Source organism: Procambarus clarkii, chromosome 13, assembly GCF_040958095.1.
Source record: "Procambarus clarkii isolate CNS0578487 chromosome 13, FALCON_Pclarkii_2.0, whole genome shotgun sequence".
Classification (NCBI taxonomy): domain Eukaryota; kingdom Metazoa; phylum Arthropoda; class Malacostraca; order Decapoda; family Cambaridae; genus Procambarus; species Procambarus clarkii.
Genome location: NC_091162.1, coordinates 11,637,691 through 11,665,245, shown reverse-complemented (window position 1 = coordinate 11,665,245; position 27,555 = coordinate 11,637,691). Strand labels below are relative to the sequence as shown.

General features: G+C 37.1%; 1 protein-coding gene and 1 long non-coding RNA gene across 4 annotated transcripts; one reads left to right on the top strand and one right to left on the bottom strand.

Moving 5' to 3' along the window:
* Positions 1-1,077: 1,077 nt before the first annotated feature.
* LOC123757207 (lymphocyte-specific helicase) lies at positions 1,078-26,901 on the bottom strand. Of its 3 annotated transcripts, none has more exons than XM_045740678.2 (18): positions 26,835-26,901; positions 23,769-23,885; positions 22,964-23,120; positions 21,853-21,960; positions 21,096-21,151; positions 20,642-20,769; positions 19,695-19,826; positions 19,352-19,534; positions 18,519-18,644; positions 16,235-16,335; positions 12,458-12,686; positions 11,363-11,521; positions 9,651-9,823; positions 8,901-9,024; positions 8,037-8,194; positions 5,965-6,133; positions 5,421-5,703; positions 1,078-2,305 (listed from the first exon to the last, which is right to left on the bottom strand). In XM_045740678.2, exons 2-18 carry the CDS (start codon positions 23,869-23,871, stop codon positions 2,175-2,177), a joined length of 2,520 nt encoding a protein of 839 aa, XP_045596634.1. In that variant the 5' UTR covers positions 23,872-23,885; positions 26,835-26,901; the 3' UTR covers positions 1,078-2,174. The 3 variants fall into 3 exon arrangements, with proteins under 3 accessions (XP_045596634.1, XP_045596635.1, XP_045596636.1); XM_045740679.2 differs by having other exon boundaries at positions 26,798-26,898; XM_045740680.2 differs by lacking the exon at positions 26,835-26,901 and adding an exon at positions 26,645-26,766.
* LOC138364252 (uncharacterized) lies at positions 10,705-11,267 on the top strand. The gene is made up of 2 exons (XR_011228355.1): positions 10,705-10,840; positions 11,078-11,267. It is a non-coding gene; the product is annotated as an uncharacterized lncRNA (long non-coding RNA).
* Positions 26,902-27,555: the final 654 nt, after the last annotated feature.

Genomic DNA, 27,555 nt, shown 5'->3' with positions numbered 1-27,555 from the left:
TAAAAATATTTATATCCTAAGCAAAATTTTAAAATGAAATTGGGATGGGACAGGTGAAAGGAATGGTGCCCAACCACTTGGACGGTCGGAGATTTAACGCCAACCTGCAGGAAGCGAGAAAGTAGCTCTACCGTCCAGCCAAAGTGGTTGGGTCCCTACTTGAAGAGAGAAACTTAATATTGAAGTATGATAATCAACAGGATAATCAACCCCACAAAAAATACTTTGAAATTTTTTTGGTACATTTTAAATTTAGAGCAAGAACTGGAAATGTGATGCCAGCTGCTGTCATACATCAATGGAATGCATTAAAACAACTTGGAAACGTTAAGCATTTTCCAAAGGCACTAAGGATCGGTCAATGCCAAGGGTACCAGGTGGTGATTACCAGCAAGTAACTCGAGATGAATTTGAACATTGGCCAATATAAAGACATAAAACGTAAAATTAGATTTTCCTTATATCATATGCATCAGAAGAAATACATAGAATGGTGCTGTAAAAAAAAAAGTAAGTTTGGAAATGTCTTCAACCATAAAACAAATTTCCCAAAATAAGAAATTATCAAGTTGATCATGACAAACCAAAGAGAAAAGTTGTTGCTTGTTCCTTATTACAAACAAATGACAAAAATTAATAGGTATAAATTTAATTCTACGCCTGACACCTCGATAACATTTTCTAGCCACAGAAATGTTACCAGGCTCTTGCCAAATACTGTACATGTTTCTTTCACACCTGTGCAAAGAATAACAAACATTTTGCTAAAATAATTGAATATAGATTACAGTATCATTATTAAAAAGAAAATATCTTTCTGCTACCTCTTTTTATTCAACAACGGGAACGAGTCATGAAATATAAATAAGAGCACACAGGGCATTCTGCATATTTTAGTAATGTACAACCTCCCAGGATCACAACATTACCACCACTCTCAAGAGTGATTGTGCAGTATGAATCAACTGTATGTTATACATGTACAAAATCTTCATATAATGAAACATGGTCGCCCGCGCTTCAGTTTACCAGCGCCTCCTGCTTAGTGACGATCACACTTTAATTCTTTGTAAAGAATTTCATTTTTTTTTTTTTTTTTGCTTTTTTTTTGGTCTTTGAATATAAAAGTAATTATTATATGTCACACCATGAGTTCCAAGTCAGTGGTAAAATTCAAGCTAAGAAAATAGTTGTGAGTAGAGGATGTCCCTTCGTCATTAAGAAAATGTGTAAAGTATGAGAAGAACTGAAAAATTTTGTTGAAAAACTCACCTGGATAAAGCTGTAGCAGGCATTGACCTTTTAAATGACAATGTGATATGTTAAAAAGAAGGGAACTCCCCCTTACAAACACTAACACCTCTCCTCCACCCCTCTCCTCACTGTCTTCCATATGCCAACAAGTCATCAATGAAAGTAAGCTATAACTTGTACATATTATAGTACTAAATATTTCTGTGAATTAGGTATGAAATGTATTTTGAAGTTAATATTTTTGGGAGTGTGGAACGGATTAATTCAATTGACATTATTTCTTATGGAAAATTTGTTTTAGGTTGCGAATTTCCAGCTTATGAACTGTCCCTGGGAACGGATTAAATTCATAAACAGAGGGGGCCAGTATTTCTTAGGATAATGGTGCTCAAATTTCAGTTTTAATGTTGGGCTTACATTCTTTTATATAATAAACCCAATATACAAAAAGTAAACTTACTGGCCTTTAAATTGCAGGTTGGCTGTGTGGAAACTTGAGACTACACTCGGTTAACTCGGCCTGAGCACAATGTCACTACATCAGTTATTACACATGAAAAATTTCTGAAGTTCATATGTAAAAAAATTAATTTACCAGGGTTTTATGTTAGTTTATTGTTGAATTACACATGTGTTGACCAGAAATATTATGTAAGATAAGAAAAGGATCTTTTTAACATAAGAGGATAATGGTACCAGGAAAAATATAAATCACAAGTATTAGCAATATAAATTAAAGTTGTAATAATTGTAACCTCAAGAAAGCCCACCGTTACACACAGCGGCAGCAAATGAGGGAAATTTTCAACACTGAAAAATGTCAACTGACAACTAATTCACTATAGTACTTTTAAAGTCATTAATTTTTGTTTAATTTAGGTTCAGATCTTCATTTTTAAAAACACACAAGTCATGGTGCTCTACGAGTCATCTTCATTTACAACTCGAAACACTCCATTGAGTGCCTGCTCATTTGTTTCCTTTCCACTGCGTTTTTTCTTTATCAGATCACTGCGGTCAAGCAGCCGATTCAGCTCTTCCTTCGTGAAAACTGAAAATAAACAAGATTACAAATACAGTATTTATGTTTAATGCAAATACAGTGGAACCCCAGTTGCAGAACGTTCCTCTTTACAATTTTTTGGGGTTACTAGCTCAATTTCTTTGTAAAATTTGAATCGGTTTACGAACTTTGAGAGTTTGTTGATACAAGTATAGGTTGACCGAGAGTGTGGTTCCTGGTGGCATGGGCGTCACGCTTCAGTTTACCAGTGCCTTATAGTTGTGAGTAAAGGCAGTAGAGGATGTCAATTCCTCATTAAGAAAATGTGTAAAGTATGGGAAGAACTGCAAAGTTTTACTAAAAAGACAAGTGTTAGACTACAGATAAAACATTACAGCCAAGTGTTAAAATGTAAGGAAAACAAGTATATGGAAAGGTTCTTAGTGAGACCAAGAAGCAGTGAGCCACAACCAGGACCTAGTGGTATGCCTGTAAATTGTAGGAGAGAGTATCCCAGAGTACTCTAGAGAGAGTACTCCCCTTGTAACACCATTCCTTCCCCCCCCCCTCCTCACCATCTTCCATACGCCAACAAGTCCTCAATAAAGGTAAGCTATAAATTGTACAAAATATTTGTGTGTATTATGAAATGAAGTTTTAAGTTAATATTTTTGGGAGTGTGGAACGAATTAATTCAATTTACATTATTTCTTATGGGAAAATTTGTTCCGGTTTACAAATTTTCGGATTAAATTCGAAAACCAAGGTACCACCATACAGTCCAACAGAAAACATGAACGTCAAAACATTTAAAAATGTACCAGGTATGGTGTAAAGAGCTTGATCTCGCTTTTCTTAAGACACTAATAAGAACACACTAGCAACACAGTCTCTCTACCTATTTAGACTTTGCATTGTTTCCTACTTCACTGTTACACAGTGAATAGGAAGTATATGCTGCGTGTAAATCTCTGCTTTCTCACAAACTTGCCATGTCTGCTCATCATTTCGGCATTCTTGTCTTACTCTCAAGTAAATAATATTCAAAAGAAGGCTCCAAGCTGGGAAGAATGAAGCATCGTCTGTACTACTGGACATTTAAAAGGCACTCAAGATGCCAATACAAGAACAAAAGAACTTAAGGCAAGCAATATAAAAGATTTCAGATTTACTAAGGATTCTATCAAGGGACATAAGAAAAGCAAGACATATAATAGTTCTGAAAATGTGGACATTCTACAAAGAAGTACACAACTCTGAAGTGGGATAGTGCAGTTTGGACAATATAGAACAGGAAGGCATTCCATTAGGTGCCCATGAGTTAAGTCTTTGTTGTCAATATGTAACATAGCCAGAGCAGTTTCCCACTATATATTACAGTAGTAGTAGGAGGAAGGCCAAGGACATAATACGAAATCAATGACCCTGCCAACGGTCACAGATGATGGGTGAAAACAGCCATTAGGTGATTGGCTGCCCTTTAGAAGGGGCTTCAACGACGGGCGTGCCAGTCTGGGTGGGGTTAACAGTAACCTAAGTATCCACAGAGTTTACAAAGAGCTTATATATGTGGAAATTATCAGTGCAGGTATGGATATTGTGGCACACACGTATCAAAATATTTAGGCCACGTAGCAGGGCCAAACAGATCATGATACGTAGCAGTGATTGAGGAAATTATACAAGTTTGATGGCAATTATGGTGCACATGGTCCGTGCTCTCTAAGAGAGGTAAATACACACAGAAATCACAATAGCGTGATACATCAAATGAACAAATCTACAAGGGCCATGATGTGGGTTCAAACCTACGTCCGGGATGATCCCAGACGCGCCTTATTCGACTACGCCACAACATGGTCAAAAGACTTGCAACCAGGAGTGCTACTGCCCCCACATGGATCCTGCAGCCTCTCCGAGACACAAACCAGGGTTTTAAACTGGAAACCAAGGGATTCTTTTGACCATATCGTGGCACAGTCGATTAAGGCACGTCTGGAATCATCCCGGATGTAGGTTCGAACCCTCATCACGGCCTTTGTGGATTTATTCAAGAAAGGTAAAGGTACAGTTATAACAACTAAAGATGGAGCCACTTCAGGTATTGAGGTAATCACCATTTGGGGATTAGGGTTCAACCCTGCCAAAGAAGTGGGAGGGAAATGGAGAGGATCAGTCGAGTTAGTCAAAGATGAAGCCTGGTTCGGGCCCAATGTAGCTGGGGCTATGTAGCTCAATCTTCCATCACTATCTGAATCAGAGGTGTGATCATCCACCCTGCGAGCCTGTGTTCAAAAAGTTGTTTCACTTACTATGCGCCATTTTTTTTTTTTAAGTTTTAGATCCTGGAACAAAGGAATACCATCTACCAAGAAACCAAGAGAAGCCAAGGGCTGACCAGTAGAGGAAAGGGTGAGCCATCGGAAGCAGTGCTCCCCTTTTTAACGACAGTCCTACTGCATCGTACATTCTTCTATACCAGTGCAAAGACCTCTTTCTCCCTTTCACCCCTGCCCAGACAATCAACCTCTAAAGGTAGTTCCATCCTGTGGGTGATCTGAAGACCTTAACAAGTCTTAATGTTGTACATGAGCCTCCAACACGACAAAGGGAGACCTTTGAAGGGGCATAAGAGGCTAAATATCACTCAGGATGCCAATACAAAAAGTAATGGACGAAGTGAGTGACAAATTCATGTGACAGTATTAGATTTACCAAAAATTCTTCTGTGGGACAAATGTTCCCAGAGGGGAAATTCTTACTCTCAAATTCATTCAAACTTTACTGTTATCATCAATCTGTTCAACATGATCAAACCATCTTGATATACTTCTCAGTCTTACGATTTCCCAAGTTTTGCACTACATGTCCTTCCATGACATTATTATTTTGTCTATTCTCCAAGTATATAAACACCTAAAATTTATAATTTCTATAACCCTTGATTTTCATGCTCATTTCACAACATTATTTTGCATCAATAAGTCAGTCTAGGCTCCACTCATACAGCCCTTGAACAATATCTAAATTATTCCTCCATACTAGAATATAACCGCAACACAATTTTTTTTCACCTGCCTTATTTTATGTTTAACTTTGCAAAACTTCTCTTTTTAATCCCATACACAAGGTGCTAAAATCAAACTACTATTTCAAATCTTACCATTTCCAGTTGTAGTTCTGTGTATTCTCTCATGATCTCTCTCCTTAAGCAAGGTAATCAATTCTTCTTCATCCATCACTTTTTCAAATACCCGGTCACTCTGTTTAGCCGACTTGAACTTTCCAGATTGAATTATTAGCTTTTCCAATTTTCGTTTTGTTGCAGCACGGTCAACAACCCGCTCATCTATAGTAGATGCAGTTACGAGACGCAGAACCAAAACAGGAGATGTCTGGCCAATTCGATGACAGCGGTCTTGAGCTTGTAGATCACACTGGGGATTCTTTATATAAAAAAAAAAAAAAACAATAATCAGGAAAACCATCAACATATGATATGTTTCATATTGACAGTATTAAACTTATGTCAAACCAAACATTTAAATTTACATTTATTCTTCAATTAACATCAACATTTTATGAAACCAACGACAAAAATGGCATGGATTACATATGCTTCACAAATACCTTTAATTGCCATTATTAATACTAGGAAAGAATTAAAATATATAAACACTAAACAGAAATTCAAATAAATACCCTACCCAATCTGAGTCATAAATGATAACAGTATCAGCAGTAGCAAGGTTAATCCCAAGTCCACCAGCACGTGTGCTCAGCAAAAATAGAAAATCTGATGAGTTTTTATCATTGAATTCCTTGATGTCACTCTGGCGATCTTCTAGGGCACTTGCACCATCCAGACGTTTGTACCTATCAAAATAATGCAGTCTTTAAAAATAGTTGGTTGATAAAATAATGAGAAAGTTTAGAGGGTTTTCTTAAAACTAGATGCAAGGTTTGAAGCTTGAATGGAGTGACAGTGATTGAATCTGGCAGGCAACTTAACACTGAATTATGGTTAGTTAATATTATATTGCATCAAAACCTTGAGGAAATAAGTTAAGAAATATTTGACCACTTTACATATATGAGCTATTTATTACAATAATCCTGACTATTGAACAAAGAATAATGTACAATATATTACTCTTTGTAAGAAAGGAACCATACAAAATTAAAGTGCTGCAACCATAAAAAAAACTAAAAAAGAAAATAAGCTAAAGGATTTATATTTTTTAACAAAAAAATAAAGAAAATATCTAGTTACAAAAGATAACATTATAAATAAATAAATAAATAAATAAATAAATAAATAAATAAAAGCATCATTGAATGTAATGAAACACCATTTTCTGGGTGAGCCCCGGAAGTTCCCTGGTACTATTGGGCTAATAGACGATACATTAGACCAGGGCTTTAGACAATGTTCAACCTACTGGGGAACAACGAGCCAGAACCAGGGCCCCCCCCCCTCAGAGACAGGGAGCAATGGCCCTGAAATCCTCCCCCTGTGGTTTAGGGTTTTCCTTATCTGCCATCGACCAGGGTTAGGTACCCAGAAAGGTAGGCATAACAAAACAGACCACACATGGTAAAACAATTGCAACTAAAAATCAAACAGAGGAAGAATTCCCTCAATTTCCAAGGAAACAAGCAAATGTCACACCATGTTGTTGCCGCTCGTCCGTGTAGCCCTTCCCTCCCCAGGAGGGGGAGGGAAGGTAGCCCTGAACCCCCCCCCCCTGTTGACTACCTAGTAACTCCAGTTTGGAGGCTAAGCATCAAAACAATGCGAAAACTGTTCACCGGAGGAAGAGAGGGTGCCAGGGAGCCTCTGGGGTTCACCCAGAAAATGGCATTTCATTACATTCAATGCTGGTTTTCTGTGGGGAGCCCCTTTGGCTCTCTGGAGCTACATAACCAAAGATAAGGAAAAAGAGGGACTGACCCAGGAGGCGGCCACTACACACCCCTCAACTCGAAGTCAAGATAACAGGCTGCAACCTGCGACTCAAAGCAACACAAGAACACTCTTACCCAGGAACGTTAACCAAATAGCGGGCGGCCAGGACCCTGTTTACCCCAGGACCCAAGAAACACCGCAGCCGACTCCAAGGACGGTCAATCACCGAGGAGTAAAATACACAGCAGAGGTAGATCTCAAGGTGACTTGTGGAAGGTAACCCCAAGCCCCCAAGGGCAGTACTTACAGGGCACCTAGGGAAGGGAACCCTAAGCACATGCAGCCCGAGTACTGGAGAAATTAATCCTGGCTTGCACACCACCACAAGGAACAGAACTGGAAAATTATGGAGCCAGAGGCACACAACCTTGCCAGTTCCAAATCAGCCACAGAACTGCAGGGTGGACAGCGGGAGGTCTTGGGCTTCCCCTTCCCGGGGAGGGGGCAGGGGGTTGCGCAGACAGGGACATGGTGACATCATGCTTGTTGGCTCGTTTTCATTTGGGAAGTTTTGTTCACTAGTTCGGCTTTCAGTAGCAATATTTTAACCAGAATAGGGGTTTGTTTCGGGGCGCTTACCTTACTGGGTGCCTGACCCAGTCGATGGCAGACATAGAATGCTTCCAACCACATGGGTTTTTATAGGCCATTGCACCTCGTGCTGCTCTGAGTGGGCCTGGTTCTGGCTCGTGGTCCCCAGTAGGCTGAACTCCTTCGACTAAAGCCCTGGTCTAATGTATCACATATTAGCCTGATAGCTCCAGGGAGCAGAAAAAAGCTTGCAAAGTTTGTTTAAGGAACAAATCTTACTTATATTGTGGTCTGAGGGTGAGATAATCTTCAAGAATATCCATCATCATGGTCATCTGAGAGAAAATCAAAACACGATGTTTACGCTTGTACAGTTCAGCTAATAGTTGATCTAGAACTTGCAGTTTACCACACACTTCCAAAAGGCCATTATCCACCTAAAATGAGGGAGAGTGGAAGAGACAAGGAAACTATTAGGATCAGAAAGACCTCTAAAGTCACCAATTTAATATTTACCCAATAGTGTACACCATTATCTAAAGTTCTACCAATACCATAATTCTGACTGGTACCGATAGTAAATAGAAATAAGGTAGTTAATTATGAGTAACTGAAGAAACGTGTATTAAACAAATTCTGTTCAATATTAACAATCACTTTTTAACAGATACTGGAATCAGTTATATTAGAGACATTAGTTACCAATCATTATTGGTCAACACTCATCAGTTGGCAGATAGACACAATCATGAGCCCTAAGCCACAATCAATCATACATAGTTTATGTTTTATGTTTTATTAAATTTTAGTTTTCCATGATCAGGGAAATATTTTAACTATCAGAAAGAAAAACTTTTTGGGAATAATTTTTTGACACACACACCACAGGGTTGTCGTATTAAATGGGAATGCAGTACATGACTGGAACACAATAAAGAATAATGTGGAGTTTTATTCCACTGTTCAAGGAACATAATGAAAAACAATGTGGAGTGTTATTGCCAGTGTTTCCAGGTAAAGGTTAACATTATACAACGTTTTTAGACAATCCAAATATGCAGAGAATAAGTCACAATAATATGGGGTGAATTATTAATCCAAAATTTAAATTGTGCCAAGATACTTGTGTCTAAAATAACTTACCATAAATGTGCCATCTTTGTTCAGAGGATAATCTATCAAGTAGGGATGATTTACAATTTTTCGACACTGCATCATTTTGTTCTGCATTTTAATTCTTACCAGAGAAGTTTTCTCGACTTCTTTCCTGAAAATAAATAAAATTCTTCAAATAAATTTTACATTTAAATCTACCATACATTTATTTACACGTTTGGTTACAAATTTCATACAGAGTGCAATATAAACAATCCAGAATAAAGAAACACTAATTCAACAGGCTGTTTGATGCAGCTGCTCACAACCTGACATATGAGTTGCAGCCTGGTTGTGCCTGGTCACTAAGTAGTTCCCGAATAACCTGAGCCTCCGCCATAATCCCAAGAGTTTAAAATGCATGCATAGTCAAGGATAATTCTCAGTGTTGTTCTTTATTCTCTTGTCATTTCCATTAGTCTCACTATCACTGTCTACACTATGTCTCAGATACTGTCTTCTCCACTTCTTCTGTCCCCTCGTTAACACTTCCTGATAACCATTCTCCAGTGCTGACTGCCTGCTTTCTGATTGTGTGTCCATGTTAATATTGCCTTGGGGAGTAGCCAATTCCTCTGTTGTCAGCATGAGGAGGAGGAATGGAGGCACGAGGAAGAGATGGAGGAGGAGGCATGAGGAGAGGGAGGGAATTGGAGAAGAGGAGGAAAAGGGAGAAAAGAAAAAGTATTTGCATCAAAAGCACATTGATTAGTTTTCAAAATTATGAATGTCACTTACTGTGCAGGTTTCTCATGGAATTTCCTCACTGCCTCAATGAATTTGTCTAATGATGTATCTGATGAGGAGTCATCTTTTTTATTTTTCATAAACACTGATAAGTCCGTGATGGCCCGAGACTTACGCTTGGGACGACCTTTTTCAGTGTACTCGCTAGTTTCTTGTTCTGAATTCTGAAATTGAAAAACAAGAAATACTAAAGGTTATTCGAACTTTGTTATTGTTTATCATTACTGTCTAAGCAAAATTAAATTACAATATACAAATACCATTAGTACTTCACACGAAACCAAATTAGCAAAAATTCAAGTACTGTATAGTGGAGCCTCGGTTAACGAATTTAATCCATTCCGGCACCGAGTTCATCACGTGAAACGCTTGTCTTGCGAAACAAATTTCCCCATTTAAAATAATGGAAATAAAATTAATCCGTTCCACTACCGAAAAACATCAATATGATGCTGCCCCCTCCCGGGAAGGGGGAAGGGTTGTGCAGACAGTGGCACAGTGACGTGGAGACGTCATGCTCGTTTTCAGTTGGGAGTTCTGTCCACTAGTTCGGCTTCCAATAGCAATATTTTAACCGGAATAGGGGTTTGTTTTGAGGCACTTACCTTTCTGGGTGCATGACCCGGTCGATGGCAGACATAGAATGCTTCCAACCACACGGGGGTTTCTATAGGACAATGCTCCTCGTGCCTCTCTGAGGGGGCCAGGTTCTGGCTCGTGGTACCTGGTAACCCTAGAACTATGTGCATTGACTGATGCCAGAGTCTAATACATTTATACCAGCCTGGTTAGCTCTGGGAAGCCAAAGGGGCTCCCCCCCAGAAACTTCCATATTGATGAAAGAAAAAATGAATAGTATTTTCACAAAATTCAGAATGATGTACAGTATTTTCACAGTGGCACTTGGTGTGCCACTGTAGATGCTTATTTGCTTAGAGCATGAATGATATAATGAATGGATGAGTGATGTTTTTCATTCTTTAATATCTATAACCTACTTTTACTATATTTAGTCACATTTTTTTCTCTGCACAGATGTCTTTCACTTAAATGCTAGTTGAAACTTGGTAAAAGTAATTTTGATGATGTAAAATACCATTCACCGTTATGTGGTGGAATCGGCATCACGTTCCTGTGTTATTGGGAAGGGTGACTGGAATGGGAACCTATTTTCAAAATAGGTAAGAATAATCTCTTGCACTTTTTTAATACTGTACCTTTTACTTTCACCATATTACATTTTCCCTTTTCTCTCGATTAGTGCCTCCCCACTCCATGAAAGTGGAAAAGTAAACATAATGAATGAATGGATATACAGTAAATGGGGTTCATAGAGCAAAATTTGTAGTGGTTCAAGATATCTGCTAAATCATGTGTGTATGGCTCTTGCTAAAGTATTTACAGTATTTCCATCTCAGGCTTGTCATATGACTTGGAGTGACTTCAGTATTCCCTACAACACAGCGGAGTTGAGGGAAAAACGGCAGAGGAGCAGAGGAGAAGCAACCAACCACTGGGAGATCAACAAGCAGAGATCCACGAGACCAGATGCTCTCTCACACCCTCCTTGGGTTTGTACAGTTGTAGAATATATATGTGTGGATCGGAGACTTGTGTTTACTTAACCCTTGTCTGGTGGATATTACGGCACTAAAGACTTGACAGATACAACCTGGACAATTATATCAGTAATTTTCACGTACCTTCAAGTTATTGAACAGTTCGTTGTTTGAAGTGAGGGTTGCCTCATACAGCTTCACCTGCAGAGGAGTCATAGGTGTGTAAACCAACAATTCCTTCTTAGGCGGAATGTCAATATCCACATCCTTTTTTACTCGCCGCAAGAGGAATGGACTTAAAATCTGTCAATAAAAAATATAAATCAACCTATGGTTGTGGAAAATTTATTCCAAATGTTGCACTAAACGTTTCAATTAATTAAATATCAGCTAATAACTGAAAATATTTAATAAGTCCATAAGCACTGGTTCATGCAATCATGTGACATCTCATTCTTCAGGGGTTTGCAAATTTCCAGGGAAATATAATAATTTACTTTTTGTCACCCTAATTTTATTAGAATAAATTATATAGCCATTCCTCTGATTATCACCAGAACAATCATCTGGTGTGTTTTGTATCAAAATCAATTTTATTTTGATAGCTAAACAATAAAACATTCTTGATAATGATATTCATATAAATTGTAGCTGCATGATGTTGCCATCAACCAGGCTACATCTGAAATACATATTAATTAATTTTTAGCTTATTCTATATTCTAAGGTGGCTTAATAATACTACCAACTGAAAGTTCAATTAATTAATACCATTTAAATTTACTGTATCTAGTCTAAACCTAGTGTACCAAGGTTGAGTTTCGTGTATCTTAAGCTTGACCCATTTAACTTAGGAGCAACTAGCTGGGGTTTGAAGTGTCACTGATTACTAAGCTTCATGTAACAGTACATATGTAACTACTTATGTTACTGTTAATTGTCATCCAGTAAACTGGTGGGTTTTTTCCGTAGACTTTCTATATCTCGACTAATTGATAAAATACGCGATTTACTTGAGAACAGGCGTGTCTAATATTGAGAATAGGGAGTCTACACCATGAGCCTTGCTTGTGTTCGTAACTTCGTACAGTACAGATATTTGAGATCCCTCCTAAATATCTATACTGCATGATTTTCAACAACATTATACAAGAAATATTTTGTAACTTGAGAGTTGAAGGTTATAGACAATAAACACATTTAAAAAATTTAAATATTTATACCAAATTATATTCTCACCTTCATAAGAGTTGAAATAACATGTTTTTCTTTCTCCTGCTGAATGATCTTCTCATTACTTCCTTTCTCCATCATGTCTGTCACATCAAACCAAGACTCAAAAACATCTAGAGAGTCAAAAATCTCTGGCATTAAAAAGTTCAGAAGAGCCCAAAGCTCAGCAAGATTATTCTGTAGTGGTGTTCCGGTCAGCAGCAGACGATTTGTTGTAGGAAAAGTGTTTAGCGACCTGATGGCAATGTCAAAATAAGTACCAAGCTTGCTTATTATTATATATATATATATATATATATATATATATATATATATATATATATATATATATATTATAAATTAATTTACTTTGCTGAAATACATGAGATCTTTAACAATAATCAAATATTTAAATTTTTTCACTAACTCATTACAAACTTCTATAAAGTTACCTTAATTATTCAACAGCCCTTTGATTAAATTGGAGCAGAGATTGGTATAAAATAATGAGTAGAAAATTTGGAACCCAGAGCCCATTAATAAAAATTTATCACCAAACTGCACAGACCATAGGTGGCTCAATTACCCTGAGATCAATACATGAGCTTACAGTTCTTGAATCACTGTTTAGTTGTGTGTAGTTACCCAAGTGTAGTTACAGGACAAGAGCTACGCTCGTGGTGTCCCGTCTTCCCAGAACTCTTTGTTGTATAACGCTTTGAAAGTACTGACAGTTTTGGCCTCTACCAACTGCTCACCTAACTTGTTCCAAGCGTCTACCACTCTCTTTGAAAAAGTGAATTTTCTTATATTTCTCGACTGTTTTGTTTAGTTAGTTTAAGTCTATGACTTCTTATTCTTGAAGTTCCAGGTCTCAGGAAGTCTTTCCTATCAATTTTATCAATTCCTGTTACTATCTTGTGAGTGTAGTGATCATATCACCTCCTTTTCTTCTATCTTCTAGTTTTGGCATATTTAATGCCTTTAACCTCTTCTCGTAGCTCTTGCCTTTCAGTTCTGGGAGCCACTTAGTGGGATGTCTTTGCACCTTTTCCAGTTTGTTGATGTGCTTCTTTAGATATGGGCACCATACAACCGCTGCATATTCTAGCTTTGGCCTAATAAAAGTCGTGAACAATTTCTTTAGTATTTTGCCATCTGAAGTTAGAAAGCTTAGCATAGGCTCCTCGCACAACGTTTTTATGTGGTCTTCAGGTGATAGTTTTCTATCTAGAACCACCCCTAGATCTCTTTTCTTTATCAGAAGTCTTTAAAGACTTTTCACATAATTTATAGGTTGTGTGGGGTTTATGTTCTCCTATTCCACATTCCATAACATGGCATTTATTCACATTAAATTTCATTTGACAAGTGGTGCTTCATATACTTATTTTGTCCAGGTCTTCTTGAAGGACATGACAATCATCTAAGTTTCTTATCCTTCCTATTATCTTAGCATCACCAGCAAACATGTTCATATTATTCTGTATTCCATCTGGCAGATAATTTATGTAGACAATGAACATCATCGGTGCAAGAACTGAACCCTGTGGTACTCCACGTGTGACATTTTTCCAGTCCGATACATTGCCTCTGATTACTGCCCCCATTTTTGTATCAGAAAATTTTTCATCCATGTTAGAAGCTTACCTGTCACCCCTCCAATATGTTCCAGTTTCCAGAACCTCTTATGTGGATCTTTGTCAAAAGCCTTTTTTAGGTCCAGATAGATGCAGTCAACCATCTCTATGGAGAGAGAGAAGAATTTTGCACCAAGATCATAACCTTTTGTTGAATTGTCTGAATGTCTATTGCAAATTGTCTATATACCTAGTCATAAAAGTATTTGTGTGTATGTCTGGTAACAAACTACATGTGTAAGGGAAGAAATGTGTATGTTTATCACTCAGAATGTTCGGTAATATGTTTATTGTTTGTGATGTGTCTATACTGTATATGTATGAAGACGCTGTACTGAACAGGGCGAGAATAGCTTGAGCTACCTCATCCCTTTGTGTGTATTTTACCTCAATAAACTTGTTTCAATTTCAGCTATATCTTTCCTGTAAAATCTCTGTGGCTCGATCATAGAAACTGAGTAAATTCGATACACAGGATCTTCCAGATAAAAAACCATACTGTCTGCCTGATATTATAGTTTTTCTCCTGGTGTTCTACCCATTTATTTTTAATTATTTTTTCCAATATTTTGACTATTACACTTGTCAATGATACAGGTCTATAATTGAAGGGGGTCTTCCCTGCTTCCACTTTTGTAGATTGGAACCATGTTAGCCTGTTTCCACACGTCTGCTATGACTCCTGTACACAGGGATGTCTGAAAAATCAGCTGAAGTGAAATGCTGAGCTCAGGTGCACATTCTCTCAAAACCCATGGTAAAACTCCATCTGGGCCAACTGTTTTGTTCTTAGCTCCAAGAGCAATTGTTTCACTTCATCTCCAGACACCTCTATGTTGTTCTCTGGAATTCTTATTGTGTCTGGTTCCCCGAAGATCTCATTTTGTACAAACACACTTTGGAACTTCTTGTTTAATGTTTCACACATTTCATTTTCCATATATCTGTCTCCCATTTTCAACCTCTGAATATTATCCTTTATCTGCAGCTTGCTTTTAATGAATTTATAGAAAAGGCCTAAATCTGAATTTTATTTGTCTGCTAAACAGTTTTCAAAGTTCCTCTCTGCCTCTCTCCTTACTGTCGTGTAGTTGTTTCTCGCATCTTTGTATCGCTGGTATGTTTGGGGTTTGACCTCTTCCTATGATTCCATGCTTGTGTCTTTTGATCTCTAGCCCTCTTGCAATTTCTGTTGAACCAACCCTGTTTCCTATGTCTGCATCTCTGTTTTGGTATGACTTTGTGTGCCTCCATCGAATATTTTGCAAAATTTGGCATACATCTCATTTACTTCCTTGCCTATTAACAAGTCAGTCCAATTATACACATGAAAAATTGTCTACGTTCCCCATAGCGTACTCTCTCGAAATCGAGTTTAACAACTGTTTCAATGTCTCCATTCTCTACTAGATTATATCACAAAACATATTTAATGTCCAAGAGGACATGATCATTCTTTCCCAAGGGAGGAAGGTACTGGATGTCAAATACCTCATCTTCTTTCCTGGTGAATATTAGATCCAGTACTGATGGAACATCCCCTTCCTTCATTTTTGTGGCCTGCCTGACGTGTTGATACACGAATGTCTCCAAAATGAGGTTTACAAATCTACCTGTCCAAATGTCCTCCGTTCTTGCCTCGTAGACCTCCCAGTCTATTGCCTATAGTTGAAGTCCCCCGGTACCAACAATTAGGATTTATCTCTGTCTGCTCTTACCATAATCTCTCTCATGAGCATTATGAGGCCTCTTGTTTGTCATCCAGTTCCTCCTTTGTCCATGTGTTGCTTGCTGGTGGGCTGTAGGCATTTAAAATTATCAACTTATCATCCTGATTTCCAGACCTGCAATGCCATTATGTCAACATCTCGAGGGTTGTCAGGTATTAACTCTCTTACCTTCCGGTGTGCCTTCACCAGCACAACCACTCCTCCCCCCCCTTCCTAGTTTTCCTGTCACGTCTCCAAACTGAGTAGCCCCTTGGGAATATGACCTCATTTAAAATATTTTATGTATGTGCATTTATGCATGTATGTTTTAGTACTCTACAATGTGTAAGTGAATATGAGTGGATGGGCATACCAATGTGTACATGAATTATTATGAATGAAGTAGAGTGAAAAATTAAGAGAACAATGATAAAAAGTTCCGAAACTTCACTTACTTTGTGAGACGACATTTATGGTTCTTGAGCCTATGGCCTTCATCTACACAAATGTAGCGCCACTGGAATTTGTTCAAGTATCTTGTGTCACGGATAGCAACCTATGATTAATTAAATAAATACCGAGTACAGTATAGCAATAATTTTTTTAATAATTTGGTGTGCACTATGACTAGCATATGCTCTAGTCTAAGATATAATACACATAATTACAACTAAGAATTATTAATTGAAAAGGAATAAGGCACATTATACTAATTACTAAGAGGCACATTATACTCATGTGCCGCCTAACCAGGCAGGCTCAGGGGCACATGAGTGGGCCGGAGGTGAAACAATGCATGAGAAAGCTTGTGAAACAGGGCCGAAAAGGTATCGACCCCGATTGCAAGCTGTAGCAGCACCGCCAATGATGTACAATAAAAGCTAACAGAATTTGGCATAAGATGACGATCAAGAAAAAGCCAAGAAAGAAATGACAAAACAACCCACTCTAAAACCAAAGAACAATGAAAATGAACAGAAAATTGCTGAAGGCTATTTTCTTACTCCATACTCTGGCCTATCAGAGACCCAGTGTCAAAACTTGGTCCCCCCTCACAGAGGCACAGGAAACTATGGCATTTATATAGTAAGTTATTCATTGATACCACTACCGAGGAAGGCACCCAGAAAGTCAGCAAGACAGAACAAACCACATTTGGCTGCCTCCATGACCTGCAGACTGAAGACAGCCATAAAACTCCCCAAACTATGTAAGCAAACGATCAAAACTGTTATAAAACTAGTGCCCACCTGTTCGCCTCACCTTCCCCCTCATTTGGGGGGAGGTGGTGGCAGGCTCATAGGTTTCTTTGGTGGTGGCATAAATGAATAACTTAATATATAAATGCCATGGCTACTTGTGAGTCTGTGAGGGGGACCAGATTCTGGCTCTGGGTCCCTGGTAGGCCAGAGAATTCCACAACTGATGGCACCTACATAAAAGATGGACACTTCATAAAGCCACAAGGGACTCCTGCAACAGAAATAGTAAATAATCTGAGACAGAAATAAATATGCTCAAATATTTTTGCACCAACTCCTGCCCCATGCTTGGCCTAGGCGACTTCCATGGAGCAATTGCTCCACAAACGCTCATGAATTGTAAGATTTCTTTGCTTCACTACCTCCAAAGTAAGTCAATTTCTTTTCCTGTGACCAGGGAACATATTCTAACAATATTAGAAGGAAAAATTGTTCCCATTCACTAGGGCATTGTCTCATATAAACAGGGGTGCAGCCCAAGGATTAATATCGGTGTTACTGGAGAAGCAAGCAAGCTAGCTGATGTATGGCTGCTACCACTGACCAAGAGAGAGTTCTGGGGACAGTGGCTATATTATTATTATTATTATTATATGAAACATTAGTAATTCTCTCAATGCTCACAGAACCATTATGAGGAATTCATCTCGTCTCTCACAGAAGTCACATCTTCGACTTCTTGATATGACACTGGGATGATTATTTATTTGCAATGACAACAGAACATTTCAGAATGAACTTGTGGAAATTGTGAATGATACCGAGAAGTGACAATAATACATCTGTGGTAATGTAATAGAGAGGAATGAATCACAGAAAAGACATTACACTAAAATTCATCTTTTCTCATCTTGCCAGACCCAAAGCAACAAAACATTTTTATAATTTTCCATAATCTAATTTTTTGTATAATTTGTTAAGAATAAAATAGAAATTTTTAAATACTTTGGGAAGGAGAGTGAGTGTACCAGCCAACGAATGTAAATTTGCCATTATCATAGTGCTACACCCAAGGTATGCCAACTAGGAATCTATTAAATTTTTCCATAATCTTATGATGTTGTAGAATAAACTATGAAAAAGCTTGGCTTACAATTTAGGTTGTTATTGATTTTGTGTGGAGCTACAGAGTGCAAATTGCACTTTGTCACTCCAAACTCAAATTGTGGGAATTAGAATTTTTTACGATGGCCAAACCTCACATCAGAAAACGGAGAAATGATGATATTTCCGTTTGTCCTGAACCATTATCAAGTTATGAAGCCATTATCACGTATCACATAACTTGATAATGGTCCAGGACGAACCAAAATGTCATCATTTCTCCATTTTCTGTATAGTTTAGTCAACTTATCTTCAGCCATGTTATTGTGACTCATTGTCAATATCTAGTATTTTGTATGCAAGGATGTGATGGTAACACCACCTCATAGGATGTTATGTCATAATTACTTAATAATGTGATGACTATCATTACCTCATAGGATGTGATAACAACAGGGAAAACGGGAACCGGGGCACCCTCCACTGGCACCCGAGCTTGAATTTTTCTTCTCTTCTGTATGCGCACAATATCTTGACCATGGTACAGCAATGTTGGTATCTATTAAAAAACAAGGAAAAACCCCAATAACTACAATAAAATCAGTAAAAAATAAAGTACAATATGCATTTTACCAAAAGATTTAGCATGTTACTAGAACCTGCTTAACCAACAAAAATTCTTCCTATAACTCTCATGCTTCTCTAATAGTACATACTTCCATAATTGTTCTGTTGTGCAGTATTTGACTTATATGGGTTGAACCATTTGTAAGCCAATTATCTACTAACTTTACATCAAGGTATAATTAACTTTAGAAGATCATAAGAACACAAGAACATAAGAATAAAGGTAACTGCAGAAGGTCTATTGGCCCATACGAGGCAGCTCCTATTTATAACCACCCAAGCCAACCACTTGAGAGATTAAGAACGTGAATTACTTACCTAGTTAAGTTAGGTTACATAAAATTTTGATAAATAAATAAATTCTATTGATCAAATTAAATAAATTCATATCATGAGTAATGTAATGGAAAGCTTGATCATTCTATAAGAAAAAAATAGAAAAATATAACATTTCAGGAAAATTTGGCTTTAGGCAACTTGCCCTATTAGGCACAAAAAACAAACACACTCACATAAGATATCAATATAGGAGATAATTATCTGATGACATTTTAATTAGTCACCTTCAATTTTAATGCTTGCTTAAAATATTTTTCAACACACTATAAATTTTCAACACTTAAGAATGATATTATTTACCTTGGGGGCAAATCTCTCGAACTCCAACATCCAATTAGGAAGTGTAGACAATGGACCACAAATAAGGAAAGGACCTGGCACACCTTGCTCTACTAGATGGCAGATAAGTGCAATGCACTGGATAGTCTTACCCAAACCCATCTCATCTCCAAGAATTCCATTGACACCATTTTCAAACAGAACCTGTTATTTTAAAGATGGTATTAACCAACATCAAAATAATCCCCTTTTGAAGTACAAACAGCTGAATATCACAGTATAATAATCACAAATATGGCAACAAACTGATATAATAATTACAAATTAATGCCTTTCACTAGAGAAAATAATATAATATTCTTACCGTGAGCCATGAAAAGCCATCCAACTGATAGGGTCTCATGGTGCCATTTTCAAACAGGCGAGGCTGATCTTCACGTCCAATACTCTCCTCTTCCTCGGTGAAGGAACCTGATTCCATCTTTGCTTTTACAGTCTGAGAATAACAAATAATATTCCATTTTCTTGACAAGCCAGCAAACATGGTGAGCACATTAAAAACAAACAGAACTGTTTACAGAGATGGAGTTTCTGAAGCATTACTACAATTCAGTTTATGCACTGATAAGCATATTTCAGCCATAAATATATCTTCTGGCATACAATCATTAATTTTTCTCTCAAGCATTGTGAGAGAAGAATGGTCCTAAACCTAAGGCTGTTCCAATATTTTGTGGGAAGTAATTTAGGTTGCTGGGTTCCGACCAGCTCTCATCGCCCTTTTATTGTAGGAAATACTGTTACATGCAACACTGTACATAGTACTGGATAGTGGGGCCATCACATACTTGCAACACTACATAATACTGGGTAGCAGAACCCCCACATACTAGCCAATTTAATCAACACAAATTTAAAATAGTGTATTTTCTAAAATTATAACCAAATGTCGACAAGGATGACATTTTACATAGTATATAACACTACTCATGCATAAAGAGCATTTACAAGCAAGTAAAAAAATTAGAAACAATCATAATCATAATAATAATAATGAAGCAAAATAATAATAACTATTAAAAACGTTTAGAGCGAAAAAATTTAGGAAAGCAGCCAGGCTCCTAAACTGGCATATTTCACTTTGGAAGATATTACTTGGAATAAATGACAATCTTGTTTGTGATTGCAAAAATTGTCTAACTGACCAAATCATCAGAAAATATAACCAAAATGTATACAATAAAAAGATACTGTATATGGTAAGAGTTTAACAGGCTGAAATTTTAAATCAAAATTTACAAAATGACTTACATCAGTGTCAATAACATCGCCAATGTTGTACTTGCTATTCCTGAGCCGCTTCCCTTGCTTGCCAATTGATTCACCATTAAGCTTACGTTTCCTATTACTTCCCTTTGATGATTCTTGAGAACTGTTTCCTGTATGAGAAATTTATTTTAAGTATGTTTCAAATGGTTGAGCTAACATACATTTAATGAATAAAATGAGATTGCACGCATTCAAAAATAGTGTAGCTATAAGTAAGTTGACCAAACCACACACTAGAAAGTGAAGGGATGACCATGTTTGGGTCCGTCCTGGACTATTCTCAAGTCACAATCGGCTTGAGAATGGTCCAGGACGGACCGAAACGTCGTCATCCCTTCACTTTCTAGTGTGGGGTTTGGTCAACATATTTCAGCCACGTTATTGTGACTCCTCGTCTGCATAACTACAAGTAACTTTTTAATCTTTCTTATCCTACCTTCAGATTCGAGGTTTTCTTTGTCAGTAATACGAATGTCCGGATGTCCTTTACATCTGAAAAACAAATACAGTATGTATAAAACAAACTGACCAACATTGGGATATGTGATGGCATCATGAGGCAGAAAAAGCCATTTAATTTGGAAGAGACCATACTCAATAAAAAAAAAAAATCAAATGTAAACAAATTTATTCTAAGAGATAAAAATTATTGTTGCAGACTGAACAAGACAGAACAATATGAAAGGAAAATAAGGTTAAATAAGTCAAACTGATACACATTAGCCCCTATGACAATCAGCTTCATTATCTGGTAATTCAACTACTGTATATGCTTCACCTATGTTTCCTAAATCAAAACAATATATATACATTCATGAAGGCTATATAGAAATTCTAAACCAGCTTATATATTTCAAAATATCACTAAGTATTTAAATATGAAAAAATGATTCACTGTAAACTTGAAACTGTAGTGCACTAATAAGAATGGACAATAAGATGGGAATAGCATAGTTTCTAATATGAGATTATTGCATTTTCTTTGCCTAAGCCAAACCCTGTCATCTTGTACATTTTGTTGTTATCTTGTTAAAAGGTTCATCTATACACAACTCCTTTACTTATGCAAACATTTTTTTTGTTTAAGAACAATTCCAACACGACAAGTAATCCTAATACACCTCACTTAGTAATAGTATATATTGTTTAAGTTTCAAACCTGCTCTCAAAATTTTCTCCATTATGCTACTTACTTTGAATTCTTCTTACTCTTCTTTATGGCTTCTTGAGATTTAATTTGTTGCAAGAGAAATTTACTGTAGAATTCAGATTTATTCAAAAGATGCATCAACCGCTTATACCTGTAAATATCGAAAAACAAAACTGATGAAAATTTCAAATAATTACTAGCTAACTTTATATAACTTTCTTCGTGAGTAGGTTGGCCGTTTTTTTGGTTTTGTAGTAAATCGTCAATTGTATTTTCTGATTTTTGTCTGTAGGGATAACGTTCCTATCAACAATCTCTTTCAGGACTCTTTCCTACGTTTTATGAGCCGTCGAAAAGAAGTTCCTGTAAAATAGTCTAATAGGGGGTACATGTGTTGTGTTAGTTCACTCTTCAGATGTTGCATGGAATTTCACCTTTCTTTTTATGATGGCTTCAACAAAACCATTAGAGAAATCGTTGTTGACTAGGACCTGCCTTACCCTACAGAGTTCTTCATCAACTTGCTTCCATCCTGAGCTGTGGCCGAGAGCACGGTCGACGTAAGCGTTGACAACACTCCCCTTGTACCTGTCTGGGCAGTCACTATTGGCATTGAGGCATATTCCTATGTTTGTTTCCTTAGTGTAGATAAGATGTAGATGGCAGATAAGGAAAACTCCCAACCACAGGGGGGGTTTTCCAGGGCCATTGTATTCCTGCAGCCTCTCTGAAGAGGCCAGATTCTGGCTCATGGTCCCTGGCAGACCAGACCTCATGGTCGAACTCCATAGCCAATGCCTTGGTCTAATATATCACACATTAGCCCGGTAGCTCCAGGGAGCCATAGGGGCTCCCCACAGAAACAGTACTGGTAGTTTATATTCAAAACTAATCCTGCAGCTTACAATTATGGTGATGTCTTCTTATACAAAAATGGTAATTAAAAAATACTTTTATAGAGTTAATTTTTCTTTGGTATTATAAATGAGTGTAAGTGAATTATGTTTGCTTATTGCATGAGCACAACAGCTATTCACCTTTTTCAGTTCTCAAATCATTACATAACACCAAAGGTACAATTTAATACATTATCCAATATTAACATATAATTAATATACAGTAAGCCATTGTTCAAGAATCTGAACTTATCTCACCTCTGTTCTTGCAACTGTTTCTCTTCACGTTTTCGTTCTTCTAATTGCAAACGTATCCTTTCTTCTTCTTTTACATTAGCTGCTTCCAATTTCTCCTCTTCAGCCAGCATTTCAGTGGTTACCATGTCCTCATCAAATACACATGTTTTTTGACTTCCTGTAAGCAAATAAACAAAAAAATGGATAAATGGATTTATGAATATACATACTGTACTATACTCTAGAATGAAGTGTATTTTGAGTAACTAAATTATCTAGTTTTGTACAGATAATTTTTGTACTCGAGGAGGAAAAAGAAGCTCAAGACCGAAGCCAAATGCCCATGGCACACAAATCCTATGCAACCAAAGACACCAAAGGGAAGTAAGCTGCACGTGCAGCTGTACAAGGCCAACATTCCGAGGAAGCACGGAGGCGAACAAGCACGCATTAAAGTGCGCAAACTTGCCTCCCAGGTAAACCTGCAGTATGGTAGAAGTTTCTCGCCAATCAAGCGTGCAGTTCCAACAGAACCCATGCCATGCCCCCCAAAGAAAAGAATGGGCAGTCAGTTAGCCCAATAGCTCCAGGGAGCCGTAGGGGCTCTCCACAGAAAAAATAATAATATTTAACATTTTAGGTGTCACTTTGCTGAATCCTGGGATGCCCATAACATTTACAGTCGGGAATGGGCTTTTAAGAAAATTAAATTACATTGCAAACACCAAAATACACTTTAAAATATATTGTACACCAAAACAATACAAAATATAACTACCAGTATTGTTAAATAGTACAGTAGTGGTACAGTATCTTGAACCCTTACCTTCACGCTTGGGGGAATATACACGAGAGACTGCATTCTCAGCCTCTTCACTGAAGTCTGGTGCTGCAGGATCACTAGGCAAGTTACAGTTCTCTGCCTGCATTTTGAGTGTGTTTCCTGAAAGAAATCAGATGAAACCTCTATTTGCTGAATATTGAAACTGAAAAGGAATTACAGAACTCTAATAAAGAGCAAGACCTAAGGGTGATTTTGGATAGTAAGCTGTCGCCAGAACACACAAAGAACATTGTGATAGGAACTTATGCGTCGCTTTTCACCTTCAGACTTGCTTTTAATTATTGTATATCTATAGTGAAATACTAAAGAAACTGTTCGTGACATTTCCGAGATCAAAATTGGAATATTCAGCAGTTGTATGGTGCCCAAATCTCAAGATGTACATAAATATACTAGAAAATGTGCAATGGCATGCTACAAAATGACTTCTGGAACTGAAAAACAAGAGTTACAAGGAGACTAGAGGCATTAAACATGCCAAAACTAAAAGATAAAAGAAAAAGCGGTAATATAATCACCGCTTACAAAATACTAATGGGAATCAACCAAATTGACAGTGAGGAATTCCTGAAACCAGCAACTTTTCAATCCAGCAATCAATTTATTCCAGCATAGTTGAGGCAGATGATAGTGGTAAGGATTGTGATGTTGTGTCCCTTGACTTTAGCAAAGCTTTTGATACAGTGCCACATAAAAGACTGATTAAAAAGATAGAGGCTCATGGTATTGGGGGTGCTATATTAAGTTGGATTAGGGCATGGCTATTCCAAGGAAACAATTATAAATGGTGTTAAGTCAAAGTGGGAAAATGATTAAGTGGAGTGCCTCAAGGCTCTGTCCTGAGACCTCTGTTGTTTATAATATATATATAAATGATTTAGATTCAGATTTGAGTAGTAACATTTGCAAATTTGCCGATGATACAAAATTCGGTATGGAAAAAAACACAGAAAAAGACTATCACTTCAAGTCGATCTAAATAGGGTTTTGAAATGGTCAAAAGATTTGCAGATGCAGTTTAATGCTGATACCTGTATCAAAGCTCTCATCCTGTAACTACACTACAATTTGTAATTAGAAACATTGTCCTGGTCAAGTGTTACACATAAGAGTGCAGTGCTCATGGTTCCATATCCAAATAACAATTATTTGCATGCCCGAAACACCGAGCGTATTAGTGGCTTTAGGGATTGTGTGTACTAGCTCTATCTATAAATCCAACATTATGTTTGTAACTCATCTATGTACTGTATGTACTTTTACCTAAATAAACATTTGAATTTGAATTTGAACAAAGCACCTCATGAGTCTGCATCATACTTTTACTATGACCTGCATCAATAGTCATAATAAAAGCTAAATCTTTTTGATAAAGTACCACTTGAAAGACTAACAGGGAAACTACAAGCACATGGAATAAATGGTAGAATACTAGAATGGATAAAACAAAGATAGCAAAGGATTGTACTATATAGAACGGAAGCTAACTGGAGAAATTTGGTGAGTGGGGGTACTGCAAAGGGTCATTTTAGGGCCAACCCTTTTTAACATATACAGCAACGACATACAGTAGATGAGAATACTGCATTACAAACCACATCAAATTTTCAGGTACAGTAACACTAAAATTTATGATAAAGTGGGAAGTGAAAATTATATGGAAGCCTTACAAAGAGATCTACATACCTCCACAAACAGTCAGAAGACTTTTGCAAATGCTTGTAAATATTGAAAAATACAAGACCTTGAATATGGGGCATAACAATATGTTACAACTACCAAACTAACAGCATTAACATGCAGAGGGTTCATCTCTGATGACGCAGCCTCACTTGGATTACTGTATCCTAGCATGGAGACTATCAGAAGAAGACATAGCTATTTTGGAGAAAGTTCAACACCGGGCAACAAAAATCCTTCCTGAACAAAGTCAACTCATACGAAGAACAGTCGAGAACCACAGGACTAACAACACTGCAAACCAGAGATGAGGCTTATATCATTGCAACATAAAATACGGAACAGTTTGGAGGATATTGAGCCAGACCACTTCTTCAAAAGATCAGAAGAATCATGAACGAGAAATAGTTTCAAGCTCAACAACCACAATGTAGGACAGAAAACAGGAATGCTTTTTCCACCCACAGGGTGAAAAAGTCATGGAATTGCCTACCCGCCAAAGCCGAAAATGGTAAAACTGCTGAATTTTAAAATCCAACTTGATAAAATCAGGACCAACGGGGGACGTTTGACAAGCCACCGGCTTTTTGTTCTCATAAAGGCCACTACAATTAGTGGCCCTCATGTAAGCTCAGGTAAAAGCCCTCAATCTAGTCTAACAATCATGTTAGGCATCATTAAACATTAAATATTCACTACAGTACATATTTTGACCATGTTTTACACATGCATAATGATTATATAATAAACCTGTGGCAAGTTAACAACATAACTGTGATGAGCTGACCACACATCATTAAAGGTATTCTCCAGCCTAAGGCTAAGCCGGAGTCTCCACTATAGTGTACTCTACTTGCACCATTTCACCTCCAAAAAAAACTTTTTTTTGGGGGGGGGGGCAAAATTCGCAGTACTCTCAAAAATCAAATCCGCAAGTACTGTACGTGTTTCACAAATAACAAATTAACTTACCAAGTTCATCACAAGAGACCAATTGGGCCCCAAGATCTACCTGCTGGAATCTATCATTGACTATACTGTACTTTTAATCTTATTTAGCAAGAGCTACACATCTTTTAATTTGTATAATAATAGTGTTTGAATGTGTGGCGGAGTAGCCGTAGTGGTGTTACCTAATAACTTGTACAGTAATAATAATAATACAGTAATAATGTTACACAGTAACAGCAGCTCGGCGCCACCAACAAGTCCACCTTCCTCGCCAAACATTATACTGCCTCGGTTGTAGGAGCTCACACACTCTAAAATCTCTCTTCACACTACAAATACACCTTTCGTAACAATATTGCGTGAAAATAACAAATACAAACCGACATATACGTCGTGAAAATGTTATAAATGACGTACGATTGGTGGCGGCGGGAGAGGAACCCCGAGACTGTTTTCCCGCGCTGGTGTGTGTGACCCCCCCCACCCCCCTCCTTACCCTCTACTCTTACCATATAGTTATTTATTTATTTATTTATTTATATACCAATATAAATAAATAAACGTAGGTACAATGGTGGTTAAGAGAGTAAATAGTAATGATGATTATACATTCTTGTAAAGCCACTAGCACTCATAGCGTATCGGGCAAGTCCTTAATCTAACAGATACTTCTAAATAGATAATTTCCAGTAAAATTGACAAAAAATATTTACAGATACATTGTAAGAAATTTTGACACAATAAACAAAGATTAGATTAATACATAATAATAACAATACACTATAATGACAAGTATTACTAGGTACATTAGGGTTTACATTATTATTACATTATATACCTCTACGTTTATAACTAAATTATCTCTGTTCCCTGCTTCTATATGACTGACTATATATAGAATTCAGCACAAAACCTAGATGTATGTTAATGGCATTCCCAACCTGCCTTCATAGTGATCTTATATACTGTCTAGCGATCTTATAAGCTAATACTATACAGTATCTCATATTATTCGGTCTAATATTTTATTATATATATATATATATATATATATATATATATATATATATATATATATATATATATATATATATATATATATATATATGTCGTACCTAATAGCCAGAACGCACTTCTC

Excerpts from the sequence above, each read along its gene's own strand:
- LOC123757207 (XM_045740678.2), bottom strand. The coding sequence starts at position 23,871 with ATGCAGGCAGAGAACTGTAACTTGCCTAGTGATCCTGCAGCACCAGAC. Across the intron at positions 6,134-8,036 it reads ACCCTCAGACCACAATATAA|GTACAAACGTCTGGATGGTG; the intron begins GTAAGATTTGTT and ends TTATTTTGATAG. Across the intron at positions 2,306-5,420 it reads CAGAACTACAACTGGAAATG|TTTTCACGAAGGAAGAGCTG; the intron begins GTAAGATTTGAA and ends GTTTATTTTCAG.